This window comes from Gymnoscopelus braueri (genome assembly GCF_963280865.1).
Source record: "Gymnoscopelus braueri genome assembly, chromosome: 7".
In the NCBI taxonomy this organism is placed as follows: Eukaryota; Metazoa; Chordata; class Actinopteri; order Myctophiformes; family Myctophidae; genus Gymnoscopelus; species Gymnoscopelus braueri.
In genome coordinates this window covers 21,497,594-21,517,334 of record NC_137608.1, presented here as the reverse complement: position 1 = coordinate 21,517,334, position 19,741 = coordinate 21,497,594, and the positions used below count along the sequence as shown (strand labels likewise).

Here is a 19,741-nt window from a genome sequence, read left to right as displayed (position 1 = left end):
CAATTCCAAGTGCTTGTCAGGGTGAGGGGGTCCCTAGTTCAAATGATTATTTTGAGGGGTCCCCAGTTCAAATGATTATTTTTAGGGGGTCCCCAGTTCAAATATGATTATTTTGGGGGGTCACGGCCTGAAAAGGTTGAGAAGTTGAACTATAGATAGTGTTAAATAAATCGATAAAATGACGTAATCTATTCTTGAGACTAACAATCCACCTTAGGTGTGGGACAGTCCCGTGGGAGACTGATACCGCCCATGGGCTGCATCATCATCAGCATCATCGCCATCATCATCATCATCCGGACGGAATGCGTGGAGCGGGCGAATAAAGCCTGAGGACCGAGGAGAGCAAAGTCAAACACAGTCCGATCAGCGACAATTGACTCTAGTCCAGACTCCAGAACCTTTGGCAAAGTTTGTCTATAGAGGGATATCGGGACTCGGGAATTGAACGACATTTGTTCGGTAAGACCTGTTTCTACTTCTATTATGGTTTGCTTGTGGTCGATAAACGGATCAATAGCCTCTTAAGCGGAGCGGAGCGGAACTTATTTGGATATCAGTCAGTGGGATCGGATCATCATTAATGTGCTAATGTTTTATATAGGTTAGTAGTGTTAGTTCGGCTAACATACATCAGCTAATGTATCGCTTTTTGTAATTGCAGATGCACAATCATGTACGGCGTTCACTCATCAGTTCTGGGCACCTCGATGTAAAATTGGCTATTTTGTCCAAAATGTAAAAAAATAAATATTAGAAAAATGGTCTTACGTAAAGTAAAGTATACATGATTTTAGAACATGCTTAAACATTCGACAATAAAGGTCTAATATTTCTACAATTTCTACAAATTGCTACAAAAGTATATCCAGTCATTTTGGGGCATCATCAGGAAAGATACAATTAAGTCTGATAATGATGTACCGTGCATGTTCACATCATGTATACTTTACATTAGCCTACTTAACCATTTTTTTATGTGACTAGTTTAGTTTCACTTTCAGCTTCTTTTTTTATTTCATCTTGTTCAAATTGTATCAAAAATAAGGCAAACACCTTTTAGATGTTTTGATGACTGGGGGATCAGATATATCCTATTTGTGAATTTAAAGTCACCTGTATTAGAAAATGACAGCACAAGTGACATCTGAACTGAAGGACATGCTGAAGTCCATTGACTTGTCTTGAACACCCATGAGAACTTTCCCTAAGATCCCACAGACATCAGTCAGTGAGTGGATGAACCCATCATTGAATGAGATCATAGAAAAAACTCTTGGCAACAAAAATTAACCAAACATTCTTTGGATGCTTCACTATTAAAATTGTTTTTCTTTTGGAGATAATGAAATAACACATTGATATAATTGCAGTAAAGGAGTAGCCTCCTGTGACACTGCTATTCACAGCGTGTGTGGGTGTGTGAAAGGGAGAAACTGATAAGAGACCTGTGTGTGTGTGTGTGTGTGTGTGTGTGTGTGTGTGTGTGTGTGTGTGCGTGTGCGTGCGTGCGTGCGTGCGTGCGTGCGTGTGTGTGTGTGTGTGCACTCGCCTGTGTGTTTGTTTTTGTGAGTGTGTGTTGTCCATCCAGTGCCAGAACTTGACTAACCCTGCACTGCATCACTGGCTGACATATCAGGGAGGTATAGCCATGGTTCACATGACGCTTGTATACACAGTCATGTTTCAGGGCTACAGGGAGGTACAGTGTTGGGTTAGACTTATACGTCTTGTCTTAGCCATTTTTCTGGGAATTCCACTCCACAGCATGTATCATGACGTGAGTTTTTCAACCCTACACCGATGCTGTGTCTGAGGTTGTTCTAAGCAGGGAGGAAGTAATTAGCATTAATTATCTTCATTCTTTACAGTGTGGTCAGTCAGTGGGCTTTGTGAGTCTGGCTCAAGGCTTGGGGGCGTTCAGACTGATTTCTGTGACTCAGGGGATCAGGCATACTAGGGACAGACAGCCACACAGCCAATAGGTCAGAGCAGTGTAGATTGAACAGAGGCTTGCAGTGTACTGCATACACTTTCTGTGTGTGAAATATGAGAGAATGATGGAGTCAGATTACTTGACAATGACTGAGTGACTATTTGGTGACATGCCAGAGTTTTTAGAATGGCTGGCAGGCTGCTGTCCACAAGTGCATCTGAATGCACTCTTCTTCCTCATCCGTCCTTGCGTCTAGTGTATATGACTGAACAAGGCAACTAATTGTATGACCTTCAGTTGGATCTCATTCCATGTACCACTACCTTCCCACTTCCCTCCCTGTCTCTGTATTCCTGTGAGAATGGGATGATTCAACAGTACGACGGAGCATAACTTAACCCATTGAGACCTGAAGCCGATTCTACATGTCTCCTAAAGCTCAACAGTATTCTGAAAAACGTATGTTTCAGTGGTGCTCAATCTTTTTCATGTCAAGGACCCCCACAATTATATGTATTTGGCCGTGGACCCCCATCAAAATATTTTGTTCCAGAGACCCCCCAGAAGTAAAGATTTGAGTTAAAAATGTTGTGTAAAAATATATATATTCAAAGATTTGCACACATTTTCACGATTTTTCAAAAATAGCAGATCTACAAGCTCGTAGCGCGGCACTCGCTACTCGCTACGCTATTTTTGAATAGCCCAAAGTGTAAAATAATGCTTTTTAGCTCAAATCTAAAAATGACACAGTTCCAGGTATTAATGGGTTAAGCATCACTCTTCGTCCCTTCTCTGCCCTCCCTGTTCTGTTTGCCTGATGTACGGTATGCTCTCTTTCATTTGCTCCTATTGTTCCACACGGTTCATTATCTCCTCCAGTTTCTGCTATTTGTGCCTGATGTCATCACCTGCTCCTTCCACACCCCTCTTTGTGGTCCTCTCTCTGAGTCTTCAGTTAGTTCTGTAGCTGCTTTCAGCGTTCCTAATGAAGGGCGCAGGCCTTCGACCAACGTGTAGAATGATAATCAAAGGGCTACAATGCAGCTCTCTGTTCTGAGGGGTTCTGCAACGAGGGATTATGGACGGCCCCAGTGGGCCAAGGATAAGGCCTTTCAAGCAGCTTACCATACCTATTGAGGTTATATTTAATAACTTCATAGCTAAACATATTACCTGCATGTTTTGTTTTTTCTACTGCGTCATACACGCTTCAAGCCTTTCATTGGTAGAGGTGATTAAAAGTCAGGGGAGAAGTAGTATTATACTATTCTCAATAAGTCAAACTAATTCATAACAGCATTATGGGGTTCAGGTTATATGAAGTAGTGATTGTTGCCAAAGAAAACCATATTGTAATGGTTTATTCGTAGTACTTTATTTATTCAAACTTTGTAGTAAAATAAAACGGTTGTACCATGTCACTACAACAAAGTTAAATTAGGATTAAGAATGCTAAAAGTGTTTCTTGTGCCAGCTCCTTCTACTGACTGCCCAGTGTCCACAAACTTTTCAACAGAGAGTGAGAGAGTGAGTCAATGCACAGACATCAAAAGGAACATCAGTTGACTCCAGCAGCGAAGCGAAGAGAGACAGGATAGAAAGTGGAGTGATATTTGAAGGAAAAATCGGAACTAAACTTGGATACGCTGTAGCCACATTTCTACTGACCCCTCTGCAAATTCAGCCAATTCAGGCCTCATGCCAATGGCGAACCCTGGACTTGACATTCTGACCATGTTACTGGAAGTGAGAAGAATGTCTCACTACCAACCTATACTAACTCAGCACAGCATCATCATCGCACATTCTTGGTAATGTTCTGTTGAACTCATCATCAGAAGAGAGTCGAGGATCAGGGGCACTCAAAGCCAATTCCATTAATTATGTGCAGCTGCACAACAACACTGGAAGTGAATAATGTTAGGGAGTTACCCATTACAAAAGTTCAAAGATATGGAGAAAATACACATGTGGAGAAAGTGGGAAGTGTGTGTGTAGTGTGTGCGTGCGCGCAGACTATATTGTGTGCACATGCAGGTGTTTGTATATCTATCTATTGGCATTATCCTCCACAAATGTGTTGTGTTTTAAATTGAAGCCACAACGTTGATGCTGACTCACAGTCTAGCTCTAGTTTAACTCTCCCACATTGCTGTTGTTTCGTGTGTTCCAGTCATGTTTGACCTACTAAGAAACCCACAGCAATTCAGCACCTCCCCAGGGAGCCACTGACACGTGTTCACACAGAAATACAGTCAAAAGCCACCAATGGGTGGGACAGACAGCCCTAATACTCTGTAGGAAATTAGTTAAACTGCATGTTGTATAAAAATAAAAGAACAGCTGAGTGCACAAGAAATCCCCTTTGTACCATGCCGACGGTTTCCCCCCCGCCTGTACGTCGGTTTATATAATATAAATTCCTGTGTCTATCTTGTAAGACAGACCACAAATGCAGCTAAAATTGAGGCAAACTGGATGGTGGGGCTGTCAAAAAGCTGCTGATAATCCTGTGGTGGTCATGGTGGCGCCCCAGAAGGGCCCCTGTGTGACGGATACCACAGACTTTAGAATGGGTGGGATAAACATATGTTAATGTCTGATGTGTTTGAGCGTGCGCGCGCGTGTGCGCGGATATATTTATGTTCGTCACCGTCAAGGGCACTGGACATAAAACTGACAGTGCTGCAGCAGGAAACACATGTTTTCAGCTGACAGGGGTGGAGAGAGGGGCGACGGAACACAGCTCAACAGCTGCACAAAGGAAACAAAAAAGGAAAAACTAAACAGAACGGCGGCTGTTATTGATCAGCTGCCTGTGAGGTTCAGTTAGGGGGTCGAAACAACATACAGCGAGTGACAGATCGTTCCTCTGCCTGACCGAGGGCCAGTTTCCCAGACGTCTGTGTTCATTACGGTGAGTGTGTGTGTGTGTGCATGTGTGCGTGTATGCGTGTGTTTTAAAGGTGAAATCCTATAAGGCCACCACTGTTAAAGCTCGGGGAGGGCCTTGTTCCTGAAACAATGAACATAGTGAACTGTGTGTAGCTTTGTTGCCATGGAGCGTAGACTACCTCTACGTTCCTGAGCTCTGCATGTGTGTACATGAGTGCCTGTGGGTGCCTGTGTGTGTGTGTGTGTGTGTGTGTGTGTGTGTGTGTGTGTGTGTGTGTGTGTGTGTGTGTGTGTGTGTGTGTGTGTGTGTGTGTGTGTGTGTGTCTGTGTGTGTGTCTGTGTGTGTGTCTGTGTGTGTATGTGTGTGTATGCATGCCAATGTCTGCCAACAAAGCAGTTTTCTTTTTTACACCACTGATATATCAAAACACTACAGTGTTTTCTGTCAGCTCAGTCACCCACAGGGGAGTGAGTCAGTGGAGAAGCAGCAGTGTGTAAAAAGGTGTCTAACAACACAAGCGTGTTTGTGCAGCACCTCATGTATGTATGCAATTTTGTGTGTTGGGTGTCTGTGTATACAAAAAAGGACTTACGCAGGTTTGCATGCGACTTAGTCCTCTTTTGGCTCTACTGAGGCCATTCACAACCGTCAGACAGTTTTTTTGTGTTCGGCTTTCTCTAACTCTATCCCATTTTCTCTTGTAGTCTTTCATCCCTTTTCCACCCCTTTTTCCTTCCTTTTCCATTACCCCCCACCCCACCCCCCATCCCACCCAGACCTCAGTTTATGACTCACGGTTACTCACACTTGAGTGAGGAGTGAACGGGGCTTATCTTCCACGTTTCTCATCTCCACAAACTGGTCCGTGTCCAGACAAAGTAGGGAGTCAGTCTAAAACCAAAATGGCCTTTTTGACTGAAAAGTCTAAGAGGAATCCAATTATAATTCTTTGCCCTGGGCTTTCCTCGATTTTACCCTCTCCTTTTATTGAGTCATTTTATCCATTCACATCTGTTGCATATACTGTAGCAAGATTGTGGAGAAACGTTATGTCTGCTGTGGTTTCTGTTCAGTTGTCCAGATTGTGGACACTTTTTTTGTTATGGCTTGGCCTTCATTGCGGTGGCCAGTGTTTAATTTTTCAGAAAGTCTCCTCCCAACTTTCTCCCTGTGGTAAAGAGACACTGTAAATATGATAAAGAGGCCAGATATATCATGCAGGGGCAGTACAATTCCATCCACTGCACAAATGATCATAATATCAGTGCATTGTTCCATTGTTGTAACAAAAAGTGCTATAGATAGACAGCTAGTAACCAATTTGTCTCAGCCTGTAACCTGTGTGTGCTTCACTGTATGAGAGGTCCTTTGTTTAGCATCTTCAAACATCCTCCAAACATAAACACAAATGTACTCGCATGAACGATCCAATCCTTATCCTTATGACTCCTTATCTGCTGTTTCAGGAAAAGGAAATCAACGCAACTTCAGTGAACTTGAAATGACTCTGTTTCCCACTAGTGCCCCATATTATCCACCCTTTCCTCCCTCGTGGTTCCTCCTGCTCCAGGGAAGAGTTGGGCTAAGGTGGGATTCAGGAAGGAAGGGAAACAGTGTGGCATTGGTGTCCCCTGTTGGTCTTTTCCTTGTAGAGTAGCTTATGTCCTTGGTATGGATGACAGATTTACAATAGAACATTTCCATTGTCTGAAAAACCTCCAGGAAATCTCCTTGGATTGTATTATTTCAGGGATTGTCGTGTAACTCGTGTTATATGGCAGTGCTTTATAAAAAATGTTATTGGACTTAGGAATTTTTGTCCAAATTTGACTTCATTGTCACTTGTGTGTTTTATTTCATTCCATGCAGATATAAAAGTCCTCATGGCCAGAACATTGGTGCTTTTGATATTGCTCTCTGCTCTCTGCTGCTGCCTAGCAGACAATGTAAGTACTACACCCACTCAACTGGGATATTGGTGTTTAGAATAGTTAGCTGTCTGCTCACCTGCAACTTTTGCTTGTACATATTAATAACACAGAATGTCAGTAATATTTGACACCAACGTGGCTTTGTCTAAAAAATATCTGCCTTCCCTTCCAGGTCGAGCTCAAACGTGCCAAGAGAGGAACACGCTTTTTCAGAGGTGAGATTGGGCTGCTGCCACCCAGACGGACCCTTGTGATTATACGTGTCCACAAGGCACCCTCACCCTCTTTTGACACCGCTTGTGAGCTCCATCACTATTTTTTGTCTTCATTAACACCACCACCATCACCATAATTAGACTGTCTCTGTTGTCTGTCATGTGTCTTGTCTCCACTCTCTTGTGGCCCCTCAACGCTTTCTTGCATGTTCCTCCTTTTACATGTGATAATGATTGCCTTTTCCGTGTTTGTGTTTTTGATGACGGTAGTCTAAATGTGTCTTATTTGTCCATCTGTCTTTGTCCCGTGTGTGAATATTTGTGTACCTGTAGCGTATTGTGAGGATAGTCAGACATCAGCCATGCGTAGTTATGGGGACACGTGGCTGAGATGGAAGGGACTGCGTGTGGAGTACTGCTTCTGTGAAAAGTGGGGGAGAGAACGCTGTCATTTTGTGCCTGTTATCAGTGAGTGGACACAGACACACACACACACACACACACACACACACACACACACACACACACACACCCACACACACACACACACACACACACCCACACACACACACACACACACACACACATACACGTGCGCGTGAACGCACGCACGCTCATGCAATCACACCAAGCAGCTGACCTGATTTATCTTTTAACTGTTAGATTTTCGTTTGTGTGTGGTCTCTAGTCCCAATGAACAGAACTTTGATTTTGCTGTCTGTGTTTGATACTGTAATACTCCTCCTACATGTTTTTCTGTCTACTATATCCTGTCTGTCAGTCATGGCTAATTTGTAGTATCTCGTATGACATATTGGCATACGAGATACTACAAGCGACGCAGTCATATGGCAAGCGACGCAGTCATACATCAAAATATAAATTAGGCCTCAGTCTGCCAATTAGTCTGTCTGTCTGTTGATTTCTCCGTCACCTGACAGAAAAAAAAATCTTACTTTATGTTATCGATTGTCTTTGTTGGATTTTCTTCCACGTTTGTCTTCAAAGTCTTCCTCTTGGACGCCGTTGGGATGTCAGGGAGTGGGTGTAGTTTAGTCTGGGACTGTTTAGAGTCCTCTCATCAGAGCAGCTCATACGCATTCACCCCCTATTGACTAACTCTATGAGGCATTACAGACCCCTCCCTCTGACAAATTACAACCACATTTCAGTCTGCCAAACATGAACCGCCTGTGAGACCAGAACGCCAGCAGTGATTAGGGTGTTATGTGACCTTAAGGAATTATTAAACAATAAAGACAATTGCGGATTGGCGATGTTGCTGCAGTTTTATAACAACTGAAAAAAACACGGTTTTAATTAACCTTACATGACATGATGTCTTGAAGGTCAAATTAATGGAGGCTTTCTAAAACACTTGTGGTTTATTAGGGTACATCTATATTGGCTAATAAAATAGGAATTAAATCATACCCACAAAGTAAACGAATGCCTCACTGTGTGTCTCCCACAGATTGTGACGTTTCGATGTGCTATAATGGAGGAACATGTAAGAAGGCAGAGTACTCTGCAGACTACCTATGCCAGTGTCCCACAGGCTTCACTGGGACTCGGTGTGAGATTAGTAAGTACTCAACAAGCATATTACATTGCTTGATTTTTTTCCCTAAAAGTATGACTTGTATTTAGCTTAAATTGTCATGCATATTGGACTCTGTGTGAGTGACTAATGTCAGACTTCACATAAAGTGGAAACATAACTTGGCAAGTTGGCAATTATGTAAAGTGATTCTGATCGTAATTATGGTTGTTGCACATCTGGTTTGCTGTGCAATAACCTATACTGCCCTTCCTCTTGATATAAACTATGCCCCACGCTCTGTGTCTAATTTTGACTCTGCAATCCTGGCATCATCCATCTCCATAGTACGGTTAAGTGTGACAAGACCCTAATTAGAATTTCCCTTCCATGACCTTGTTAGCGGCTATAGTTAGGGCTAACAGACTTGATGTGTGACTCATAGCCATCATCAGACGTGTGGTCTGGATGGAAAAGAGAAAGGATAATAAACTATGGAAAGAAAATGAATTGTTGGCATATGAGAGTTTTTGTTTCTGTGGGCTCCTTTTTTTTTTGGCCGTCGGTCACTCCACCCTCTCAACGACACAAGAAGTGACTGAAAACGTGTCCTCATGGCCACATTATTTCAAATAAAGAATAATGAGTTTGGAGATGCCAGACCCAGATTATCCAATATCATTTATGATCATCACAGTTAGGTCATTGCTTAAAACCACAAATTGCTCAAACTATTGTGCAACTATGAAAAAAAGACAAAGTAAAAAATGTATTGAACTCTTTTAACATAGTTTTCAGTGACTCAAATATTGATTTAATCTAAAAATCATTGTAATCTACACTGGCATTTATCACCCTATAAGTCCTGGCCAGTCCCATATCTCAATTATCCACGGTCTACTTTATGAACTGAAGTATAACTTGTGTCTTTCCCCATAGACACCAATGAGAAGTGCATTGCAGGACGCGGTGTAGGCTACCGGGGCACATGGAGTATCAGCCACACAGGAGCGGAGTGCATCAACTGGAACTCTACATCTCTGAGAGGGAGGAAGTTTACAGCTAAGAGACCTGACGCCAGCAGCCTAGGACTGAGCAATCACAACTTCTGCCGGTATGTAGCGCCAACCCATCAGCTTTGATACATCATATAGCTAGAGATTGTCCTGATGAAGGACAAATTATGTCTTCTTCTCACTGTCAACCTTGTTTTGTCTTAACTTTCAGAAACCCAGACAATGACACTACTCCATGGTGCTACGTCTACAAAAACACTCAGGTCGAATGGCAGTTCTGTACCTTGCCCAAGTGTCCAGAAGGTAGTGCTATACACAGTTTCACATTTTGTGATTTTGTTTTTAAATGCAGTCCCCCTTACACCCTTACACCCCTGCCCTATTGCCCCTGCCCTATTGCGTCCGACAGTAAAATGCATTGCATAGACATCTCCCTCTGTCATGTGACGTAACCTCTTTCTTTCTGTGCGTGTTTCTGTGCAGATAAGAACCGAGAGTGCATGCAGGGCTCTGGCCAGTCCTACAGAGGCACCACAGCTGTCACTAGGATCGGCACTCGCTGTCTTCCCTGGGATTCCCCCCTCATCAGACGCAACAACTTCTACAACGCATGGAAACCTAACGCCCTGGAAGTGGGGCTGGGCAGCCATAGCTTTTGCAGGTAAACACACAATTTGCATATTTTATATGAATAGAAAATGTACACTGACTTGCTCTCTCTCTCTCTCTCTCTCTCTCTCTCTCTCTCTCTCTCTCTCTCTCTCTCACACACACATTACTCTCTCTCTCTCTCTCTCTCTCTCTCTCTCTCTCTCTCTCTCTCTCTCTCTCTCTCTCTCTCTCTCTCTCTCTCTCTCTCTCTCGCACACGCACACGCACGCACGTGCACACACGCACGCACGCACGCACGCACGCACGCACGCACGCACGCACGCACGCACGCACGCACGCACGCACGCACGCACGCACGCACGCACGCACGCACGCACACACACACACACACACACACACACACACACACACACACACACACACACACACACACACACACACACACACACACACACACACACATTGGGTAAAGGAAACAACGCCTCCTCCAAATTGAGCGGCTTCCTATAATAGCTGATATTGAGCAGTACCTTGCTAATTGTTTAGCCCTCCTTTTGGAGAGGCCGGCCATTTGAAGGCCCCTCACAACCAACTTGTGCACGTGCCCTAGGCTTCCAAAGATAAAAAACAAAAGTTTACATCTGTAGCCTAGCTGAGAGATGGTCTGCTCTAGCTGATGATATTTTAGCACTTTGGTTAGGAAGGCTTCCTCTAAGCTGTAATCAAAAGTACAGCCGACCTCGAGAATGAACACCTCTATATGGTTTTCATTAACAACAATGACATCAGGGGTGTTAGCTGAAATGTTAGAGAACACAGAATCATCATTACACATGCTAAACATGCTCGACTTCACACACACACACACACACACACACACACACACACGCGCACGCACGTGCGCACGCACACACACACACACACACACACACACACACACACACACACACACACACACACACACACACACACACACACACACACACACACACACACACACACACACACACACACACACACACACACACACACACACACACAATCAAGGGCTTCCCCAAGCATGACGCACAACCTAAACAACAAACTTAATCCCCACTTCCATTTCTTCATCCCCCAGGAACCCAGATGGTGACGCGACTCCCTGGTGTTACGTCTACAAGAACATGAGGCTGAACTGGGAGCAGTGCAATATCAAGAAATGCTGTGAGTATCCTCATGTTCATGACCAGAATGCTGAATTCAATTCAATGACAATTCTTTGGCATGACTTTCAAAAAAGAATAATGTTGCCAAAACACCATGCCAATGTCACCAAAATATTATAAGGATATGAAGGCAATAGAGATAAATTGACTTACTAACATAGAGAATACATAGAAATTATCAAATCAACTAACTGTGTTACAATAAATTATGTCAGATGTGGAATGAATAAAAAAAATCTTTCTTTTTCAGCGAGGCGTCCAATCATCATTACCACTCTGGGCCCTCGAGGCCCACTGGGCCCCCGGGGACCCACCACTAACAATAATAATAGAGGTAGTGCACGTTAACATCTTCAACTTTAATCACATATTTATATCCATTTAGTGCCATTTATGTTTATTTCGTTTTTCCATGATTTCCTATGACATTGCCACTGATTGGCAATGTCATACACTGTGTGGCTCTCAAACATTTTCATGTCAAGAACACCCAAATGAATCTGTATTTGGTCACTGACCCCCATATGAAAAGGTTCTGTGACAGGGACCGCCATAAGAGAAGATTTGTGTTTTCATTTCTTTTTTAAAGCATTGTTTGAATTTAGCCGATCTACAAGCTCACAGCGGGTCGCAATGCGACGTGTAGTGAGCTTGTAAATAGGCTATTATTCAAAAGTATGAAAGAGGGTTGATGCATTTGTTCCTCATTTTGCTGGGGACCCCCTCAGGCACCCCCTGTCATATACACAGTAAAGATGTTCTCTTTTATTCTAACCACCATCAGTGGTGTAAAGTAACTAAGTACATTTACTTAAGTACTGTACAATTTTTAGGTACTTTTACTTTACTGGAGTAATTCAAATTTTCAGCACTTTTACTTCTACTCCACTACATCTCAGAGACTTTTACTCCACTACAATTATTTGAAAACTTTAATTACTAGTTACTTTCCATATACAAATTATTACATTATAAAACATACATTAACCACTTTAGCCCTATTTTATACATAGGCTATTTGAAAATAGCCGATCTACAAGCTCACAACGCGTCGCATCGAGACGCGTTGTGAGCTTGTAGATCTGCTATTTTCTAATATTTTTTTACTTTTACCTTTGGAACTTTAAGTACATTTTGATGCCAATACTTTTGTACTTTAACTCGAGTCAATTTAGAATTCTGGACTTTTACTTGTAACAGAGTACTTCTATATTGCAGTATTGGTACTTTTTCTTATGTAAAGAATCTGAGTACTTTTTCCACCACTGGTTCTAACCACCATACTACAACCTCTGCAGCGACATGTGGCCAGCGTTTAGACAACTCTCTGAGTCGCCCCTCCTTCCGCATGTTTGGAGGCCAGGAGAGCGACATCACCGAGCAGCCGTGGCAGGCGGCCATCAACGCCTACCGGCCCCGGCACAAGGCATACGCTCTGCTGTGCGGCGGCATCCTCATTGACTCCTGCTGGGTCTTAACAGCCGCACACTGCTTTGAGGAGAAGTAGGTATCACACACACACACACACACACACACACTCAACCATCAACACATCCACACACTGAAGCTAACATTGTTTCCCGTTAACCCATTCAATCCGGGGACGCATCTCTGTCACATTAGATTTCTTTGGCTATTCGACAATCTTAAAATGACACAAATGATGCTTTCCCGGTCTTAACCCATTAAGACCCTGAGGCGGTTCTTAATTTTTTTTTCTAAATCCTAACAGTTTTTTGAAAAAAAAAAAAAATGTTCATTTCAGGAACGAAGCATCACAACTGCAGGTCATTCTGGGCAGAACATTCCGCAAGCAGAACTCAAGTAGCGAGCAGATCTTTGAGGTTGAGAAGTTGTGGCTTCATGAGAATTTTGATTCAGACACCTTTGACAATGACATTGGTGAGTAAAACACTAACACAAGGAACCTATATTTTGCACCGCCGAACCAGCTGTGCGGTATGCTTTAATTAAGCTTGTCAAATCTTAAATAAATCGCTTTGTCCTTATCCCACATTCTCTACCATGTGTTTCTCCGTTAATGGGTTTGCCTTCCCTTTTCCCTTTCTAGCCCTTCTGAAGTTGAAGAGTGACATTGGCCTGTGTGCGGTGAACTCTCCAGAGGTTTTGCCTGCATGTCTACCTGAAGCAGGGCTCGTGCTGCCCGATTGGACCGAGTGTGAGATCTCTGGATATGGGAAAGCTACAGAGTGTATGGAACCTTTTTCCATTTTAAAATCCATTTGCATTATTTTATTTTTTATTTTGTGGCATGCATAAGCATGATGATATTAGATTTTAGTTTTGGAACTTTTGTCCTGTATTTGACAAGCATTTAGTCATTTTATATTTATCTGTTACTGTTAACTATTAATAAGAGAAACAACGCTAGCCAGATGTGGCATTTGCAGCACCCTCTGGTGGACAGATTAACTTACCGGTAAATACAGACAGACAGCCTCATTACAATAGTTTTGCACTCGCCACTTCTCAGCAGTTCAGCTAATAATCATAACCAAGTTTCATACACGAAATGTAGCTCAAAGTACTTTCCATATGGCACTAAAAACAACATCTAAACAGCAGCATACATGCTAGTGAAACCAAATAAAATTTAACATCTGCTCTCTCCACAGTCTCACCAGAGTACTCAGAGCGCATCAAGAGAGGTTTTGTTCGCCTGTGGCCCCAGGATCGTTGTATCCCAGAAGTGTTGTCTGGACGCCTCGTTACCCCCAACATGCTGTGTGCAGGGGACACCCGGGAAAAGGATGATGCCTGCAAGGTGAGGACCAGAACTCATATTTAACAAGCCAGGGGTTCCTGTTTGTTTGCTTGTACAAATCAAGTTCTAACCGTGACTTTCTCTCTCACTGATCGTGTGCAGGGTGACTCTGGCGGTCCTCTTGTCTGTCCAAAGGATGGCAAGATGACTCTGATGGGAGTGATCAGCTGGGGCGACGGCTGTGGCAAGAAGGGCAAGCCAGGGGTGTATACCCGAGTCACCCGCTACATTGACTGGATAAACGGCAAAAGGAGGGCACACCATGACATCTAGATCGAGAGAGAGACGGATGCCGTGTGGGATGAACATACCCCATACATATCACACGAAGCACAACAAATACAGGTTGAACACAGACGGACAGAGTGAAACCATGTGATTCTGAATCTGTTCCAAGAACCTGCTTAGCTGTTGTTTAAACATCCATTGACTAAGTGGATGCATCTCACATCAGATGAAGCTTTGAAACCTCTTCTACAGAGTCACAGAAGAGGGGGGCCTGAGTCATACGTATGTTTTCATATGTTTGCCCCTCTGTAACTCCAGGTTTGCTAGGTCATTGCCTAAGGATGCGACTGTACATTTGGACAGGAACCTAAATGTGCTATGCTTCCTTACACCTGACACTCCTCCTCCTGTGCCATCTACACGGGTCTATTGATATTTATTGTTCTTTTTACACACATGAATCTCATCTGTGTTTCATTAGCCTAAGTGACACACAGCTTGGAGAGTAGATTATCAGTGTACTGTAGGTTCATTTAAAGAACCAGCAGGGAAATAATATACATGTCTAAAATGTAATGTGTGTTAGATATGGATTTTACAGCATTAGCGATAGGAATCTGTACCTGTGGTGCCGTCTGTTATTCACCAGTGGCAGGCGACACAGACTCATTCCAAATGGCTTCATATTAGTTTGGTGGAATGGAGATTTTCTTTTAGGTCAGTAGCAAATCAGATAACATACACTCCACTCATTGCTTTTAACATTTGTTTTTATCCTGCACAACTATTCATATAGGAATGAGTTAGCTACCCCAAAGGGCTTATATATTTTCTTTAAAGAACATATTGTGTCAGGCTTTTGTTAGAAAATCACTCTGTCTTGTTGTCCTGTAGTGTAGACAACAAGACAAAAGGACAAGACTGTGGTTCTGTCATGTTAAACATAAGACTATCTGCTGGTTCAGAGTCAATGGAGATTACACACGGTAAAATCCTGAGTGTTAATTTATAAAAAAAACACGGCCCATAAAGGGTCAACTCTTATACACTCTCAGAGCTGAATTAATACTCAGGATTTTGCAGTGCACCTTCCATGCACTTAAACTCACTGTGGTCCCTCTGTGTCCTCTGGTAGATGTGAATAGTTCTGACAGCTGTGTAGGGAGAAAACCATGGAGCACATTTCATTCTAGCCTGCTACAGTATGTCCTGCCCTTTCAGATCCACTACAAGGGGAAAGGGAGAGCATGAGTCACCTTTTTCTTTTTTCAGTTTTGTGTGATGCTCATTCGACAGTGCACCACTTGACACCTGGGTTGAGCCCAGGCAGGGAGGTTTATATTGTTTCAATGTTGATTTTAAATGATTTATCCATTTGTAACTCAGAGATTATACAAATGTAACCAAATGGACCCTTTCGTGTGCCTTTTGGTTACAGCTGTACACTCTCTCAGAGATAAATTAACAGAGGGTTTTACTGTGTACTACAACAAAATGCTTGTTGACGGTAAATCCAGCCTCCATTGTTGTATACTTCCGTTTCAATGCTTCACCTTTTCTTGGGTTACAGGTGATTGATGTTTTGTATTCAGTCAATATTTATGTGTATTTTGTATGATTTTGTAGCAACTTGAATGTGTGATACAATGTATTTAGTTTATTAATTTATTGTTACTGCTATATTAACCACATTTCATAAATGTACCTTATTTTTAATAAATTATGTTTGGAATGAATGTCTATGTTTAAGTTTGTTCCAAGTAATTTAAGTATTCCTTTTTATGTCATTCAAAACAATTCAGAATCCCAGTCCCTCCACCCACACCCACACCCAGCTCAGGCCTTAAAGGTTGTCGAGGAAAAAACAACAATTTGATTAATACAAAATATATTAAATAAAGATGGCAGAGTTATCATTGTTTTGTTTTTTTTATACATTTTTTATCCCACGATTTTGTAACCCTATTTTTTACACCCAGTGCCAATGTAATCCTGGGCACTACCTTCCCTCTGCCAACCTAGGGAGGCCAGGGCAGAGCTCATGCCTCCTTCAATGCATGAGAGCCAACTGACCTTCTTGTCACCTGACAGGGGAGAGTTTCCCTGGTTGGACGTAGCGCGTGGAAGGAACAGGTTATTCCAACCAGTTCCCTTCCCCTCCATCAGGCGCCCCGGCTGGCCAGGGGGAGGCAGTATAGTGACCAGGATTACTGCATGTTTTTGTGAGGGTATCTACCCTAGGAGACACGGGGAGAACATGCAAACTCCACACAGAAAGGCCCTTTCGCCAACCCCGCCTGGGGTATGGGCACTGATGACGCGGAGGAGAGAACACGCCCCCAGCGCCCACAGCGTCCCCTGCGGGAATCGAACCCAGGACCTTCTAGCTGTGAGGCGACAGCGCTACCGACTGCGCCACCGTGTCCTTTAGAGTTATCATTGTTAAAGAAATGGGGTCAAAGACAAATAATTACCTATGATAATATAAATCATATACATTATGTATATTATCATGTACTACATCAGAAGTCCTACAATGCTGAAGCCTACCAATATCCTTAAACACTTGAGTAGTTGTTTTTTTAATTGAGTAATTACTACAACAACTACGTGACTTATACCTCACTAAGTGGAATGCTATCCCCTCTCTGTGTGTAGCACTCGCTCACTATTCTCTAATTTAGAGAATAGTCAAGAGTAGTCTGCTAATGTGACTGAACTGATCACAGAAATGCATACAGCTCTCAGCCAGGCTAGCAAATCCACCCAAAAAAGACCCTGATTTATTGATAAGAAAAGTGAATGTCTATGCTGAGGGGGTCTCTGGTTATCTCAATGCATGAGGCCCAATGATGATTAAGTTCAGAGAAAGCCTAGTAATTTCTGTAGGCAGTTCTTTTAGATCATGTACATGGGTAGGTTTGCCATAAATGACAATACAATAGAAATAAAAACAATTTCCCACTGTTGCTTCTGAACTTTAAAGGATTGTTTCCATTTGCATAAACTGGTTACTAATATATTGGATTGGCCACACCAAAACACCACAAGCAACCTCATAAAATGTTTAATTGTAGGAGGAACTGTTAAATCCTTGACCATCTGGATTATTACAGCCTAGGCCTGGAATAGTGATTTTCTAGACATTGGAAAGTGAAGACAAAAACGTATCAACTATTATAGGCTAATGAATTTCTCCACTTTCTCCAATAAAACTGTCAAATTAGATTATCCCACCTGCTGCACACCCATAAGACTACACCAGGAGCTGCACAATATCTCCCTCTAGTGGCTAAACACGATTAATATTACACAGAATAAGGAATGCCAAACATTTCCCACTGCTGCTGCTAGAAGCTTTGGATGACCTTCCTCCCCCGAAAATTCTTCTGAGGCCCGGCCGAGGGCCAGCAGCCTGGGTCCTTGAAGATCCCGATCCTCATGAACAACTTTGGCGTCTTGGTCTTGTTGAGATGAAGATCGTCCCTCAGCCTCTGTCCCCTGGGGTACAGTCTCTGGGAGGACTGCTGAGACACAATGGAACACAAGGCAGCATTCAATGAACTTCAGAATCGTCCTCACAGTAGTATGTTTGATAAATTGTAAATGGTGCATTTATATAGCGCCTTTATGGCACAATCCAATGTGCATTACATTCACCCATTCACACACCGCCGGTGGAGGAAACCATGCAAGGCACCAACCTGCTCATCAGGAGCAATTAGGGGTTCAGTGTCTTGCTCAAGGACACTTCGACACTGACTCTGGGGGAGCCCGGGATCGAACCGGGAACCATCCAGTTCCCCAGTGCTGGCTCTACCTCCTGAGCCACTGCTGCCCCTATGAGACTTGCAAGAGTTACTTGGAAGGATGTAGGTAAGGACCTCTAGTGAGATGACATCAGGTAGTGGCCTCTGGGACTTCTCCTCTAGACTGGTTTATTTGGAACAGACCAAAGGCTTTCTTATTTACAGATTCCTTTTAAAATGTGTCAGTCTTTAAGTATGTGATTTACTTTTAGAAATTCACCTTCTCCATATCACAATATTTGTGTTATACAATAAGTAGCAGCTTTTGAAAACCTTGAGATTTGCAAAACATGAAAGCAATGTGGTGCTTGTTGTGTTGTTGTGTTGTTGTGTAGTGTACTTTACGTATCAAATTCTGGGAGGAAGCTTCATAATGAGTTCATGGTGTCACATAGAATTGAGCGGAACTGTACTCTCCTAAAGGTCCACCAAAGAGAGAGTGTTTCACCAGTCTAACCTCCATCTAACCCTCTGCGTAGGAGAGTGATTATTGTTGCCATACAGTAGTAATGGTTCCATGGTTCCATTGTCATTGTACAAACATGAGTCATCTTGAATATGCATGAAGCACTCCTGTAAACAATTATCAGCACTATCATTGTGAACATCGTAGCTACTGCTCTCACATTTCTAACTTTCTCTGTATGTTCTGTAAGTATAAATCAGTTATGCGTGGCCCTTATCAATGTGTATAGATACAGTAGGTATTATCCGGCGAGATGGTGGAGGGATAAGGTTTCAGTGCCTTAATTGCTCAAGGGCAGAATTGGCAGTTGACAGTGCCCAAGAGGTGAACACCTCTCCTGCTAGCAGTCAACACTCCACACTGTCCATGCTGGACTTGTACAGGCAAAGCCAAGCCTGTATGGATGGGGCTACGGCCACCCAAACTGATTTGTGGATTTAATCTAGCTGACAGTGAATCTAAAGAAAGAACCATAATCAATTGAATGTGTCAGTGAGACACTAAAAAGTTGATAACATAGTTTTACAACATATGTATGTTTGTATTATTTTGCTCAGAGCAATGCTGTTTCAGTTTGAATTGTCCTCAAGAATTCATGCATTAATGTGGAAGGAAATGCATGGGATGTGCAGCACTGTACTACAGTACATTGACTTCATGTGATTCCACATTGTCTCAGTTCACTTCAGTTCATGGGTGCTTTATTGGCTGTCATACTCAGTGTACTGTACAATTTTGCCAAAGCAATATAAACTATAACATAACATCTTATATTAATAATATACAAGCATAATGATAAAGAAAAGATTAAATATAAACAATGATCATATTAAACTAGATAGATATAAAGATGAATACATAGACATAGAATTCAGCAAACTATAATGAATACAAAGTACAAACTATAACATAAAATATGAGATTAAAAATAGACATCACATCATTAAACTTCATCTACAAACTATGACTTAACATTTAAGAATGAAAAGAAAACGTCACATTTTGTTGTTCTGGGACACACGTTCTCTTGTCAACTCTGCAGGGAATAAATGTTTTTATAAGCCCCTTATAAGTTTTCTTTTCCTGAGCTATAATAAAT

At 42.5% G+C, this 19,741-nt stretch overlaps 1 protein-coding gene across 4 annotated transcripts; it reads left to right on the top strand.

The window, feature by feature from the left end:
- Nucleotides 1–320: 320 nt before the first annotated feature.
- On the top strand, nucleotides 321–16,099 carry plat (plasminogen activator, tissue). 4 transcript variants are annotated; one of them, XM_080434487.1, is made up of 15 exons: nucleotides 321–462; nucleotides 6,705–6,781; nucleotides 6,939–6,981; nucleotides 7,315–7,449; nucleotides 8,456–8,566; nucleotides 9,461–9,635; nucleotides 9,749–9,840; nucleotides 10,021–10,198; nucleotides 11,267–11,352; nucleotides 11,605–11,688; nucleotides 12,653–12,857; nucleotides 13,120–13,256; nucleotides 13,426–13,566; nucleotides 13,991–14,139; nucleotides 14,242–16,099. In XM_080434487.1, the coding sequence occupies exons 2-15, from the start codon at nucleotides 6,719–6,721 to the stop codon at nucleotides 14,410–14,412; spliced, it is 1,770 nt and encodes a 589-aa protein (XP_080290613.1). In that variant the 5' UTR covers nucleotides 321–462; nucleotides 6,705–6,718; the 3' UTR covers nucleotides 14,413–16,099. The 4 variants fall into 4 exon arrangements, with proteins under 4 accessions (XP_080290613.1, XP_080290611.1, XP_080290612.1 ...); XM_080434485.1 differs by having other exon boundaries at nucleotides 6,939–7,065; XM_080434486.1 differs by lacking the exon at nucleotides 321–462 and adding an exon at nucleotides 4,662–4,856 and having other exon boundaries at nucleotides 6,939–7,065.
- The last annotated feature ends 3,642 nt before the right edge of the window (nucleotides 16,100–19,741 follow it).

What these genes read in the sequence shown, in the direction of transcription:
- plat (XM_080434485.1), top strand. Translation starts at nt 6,719, where the DNA reads ATGGCCAGAACATTGGTGCTTTTGATATTGCTCTCTGCTCTCTGCTGC. An exon ending in TGGGACTCGGTGTGAGATTA is followed by an intron (nt 8,567 to 9,460) that starts GTAAGTACTCAA and finishes CTTTCCCCATAG; the next exon opens with ACACCAATGAGAAGTGCATT. An exon ending in CACCTTTGACAATGACATTG is followed by an intron (nt 13,257 to 13,425) that starts GTGAGTAAAACA and finishes TTCCCTTTCTAG; the next exon opens with CCCTTCTGAAGTTGAAGAGT.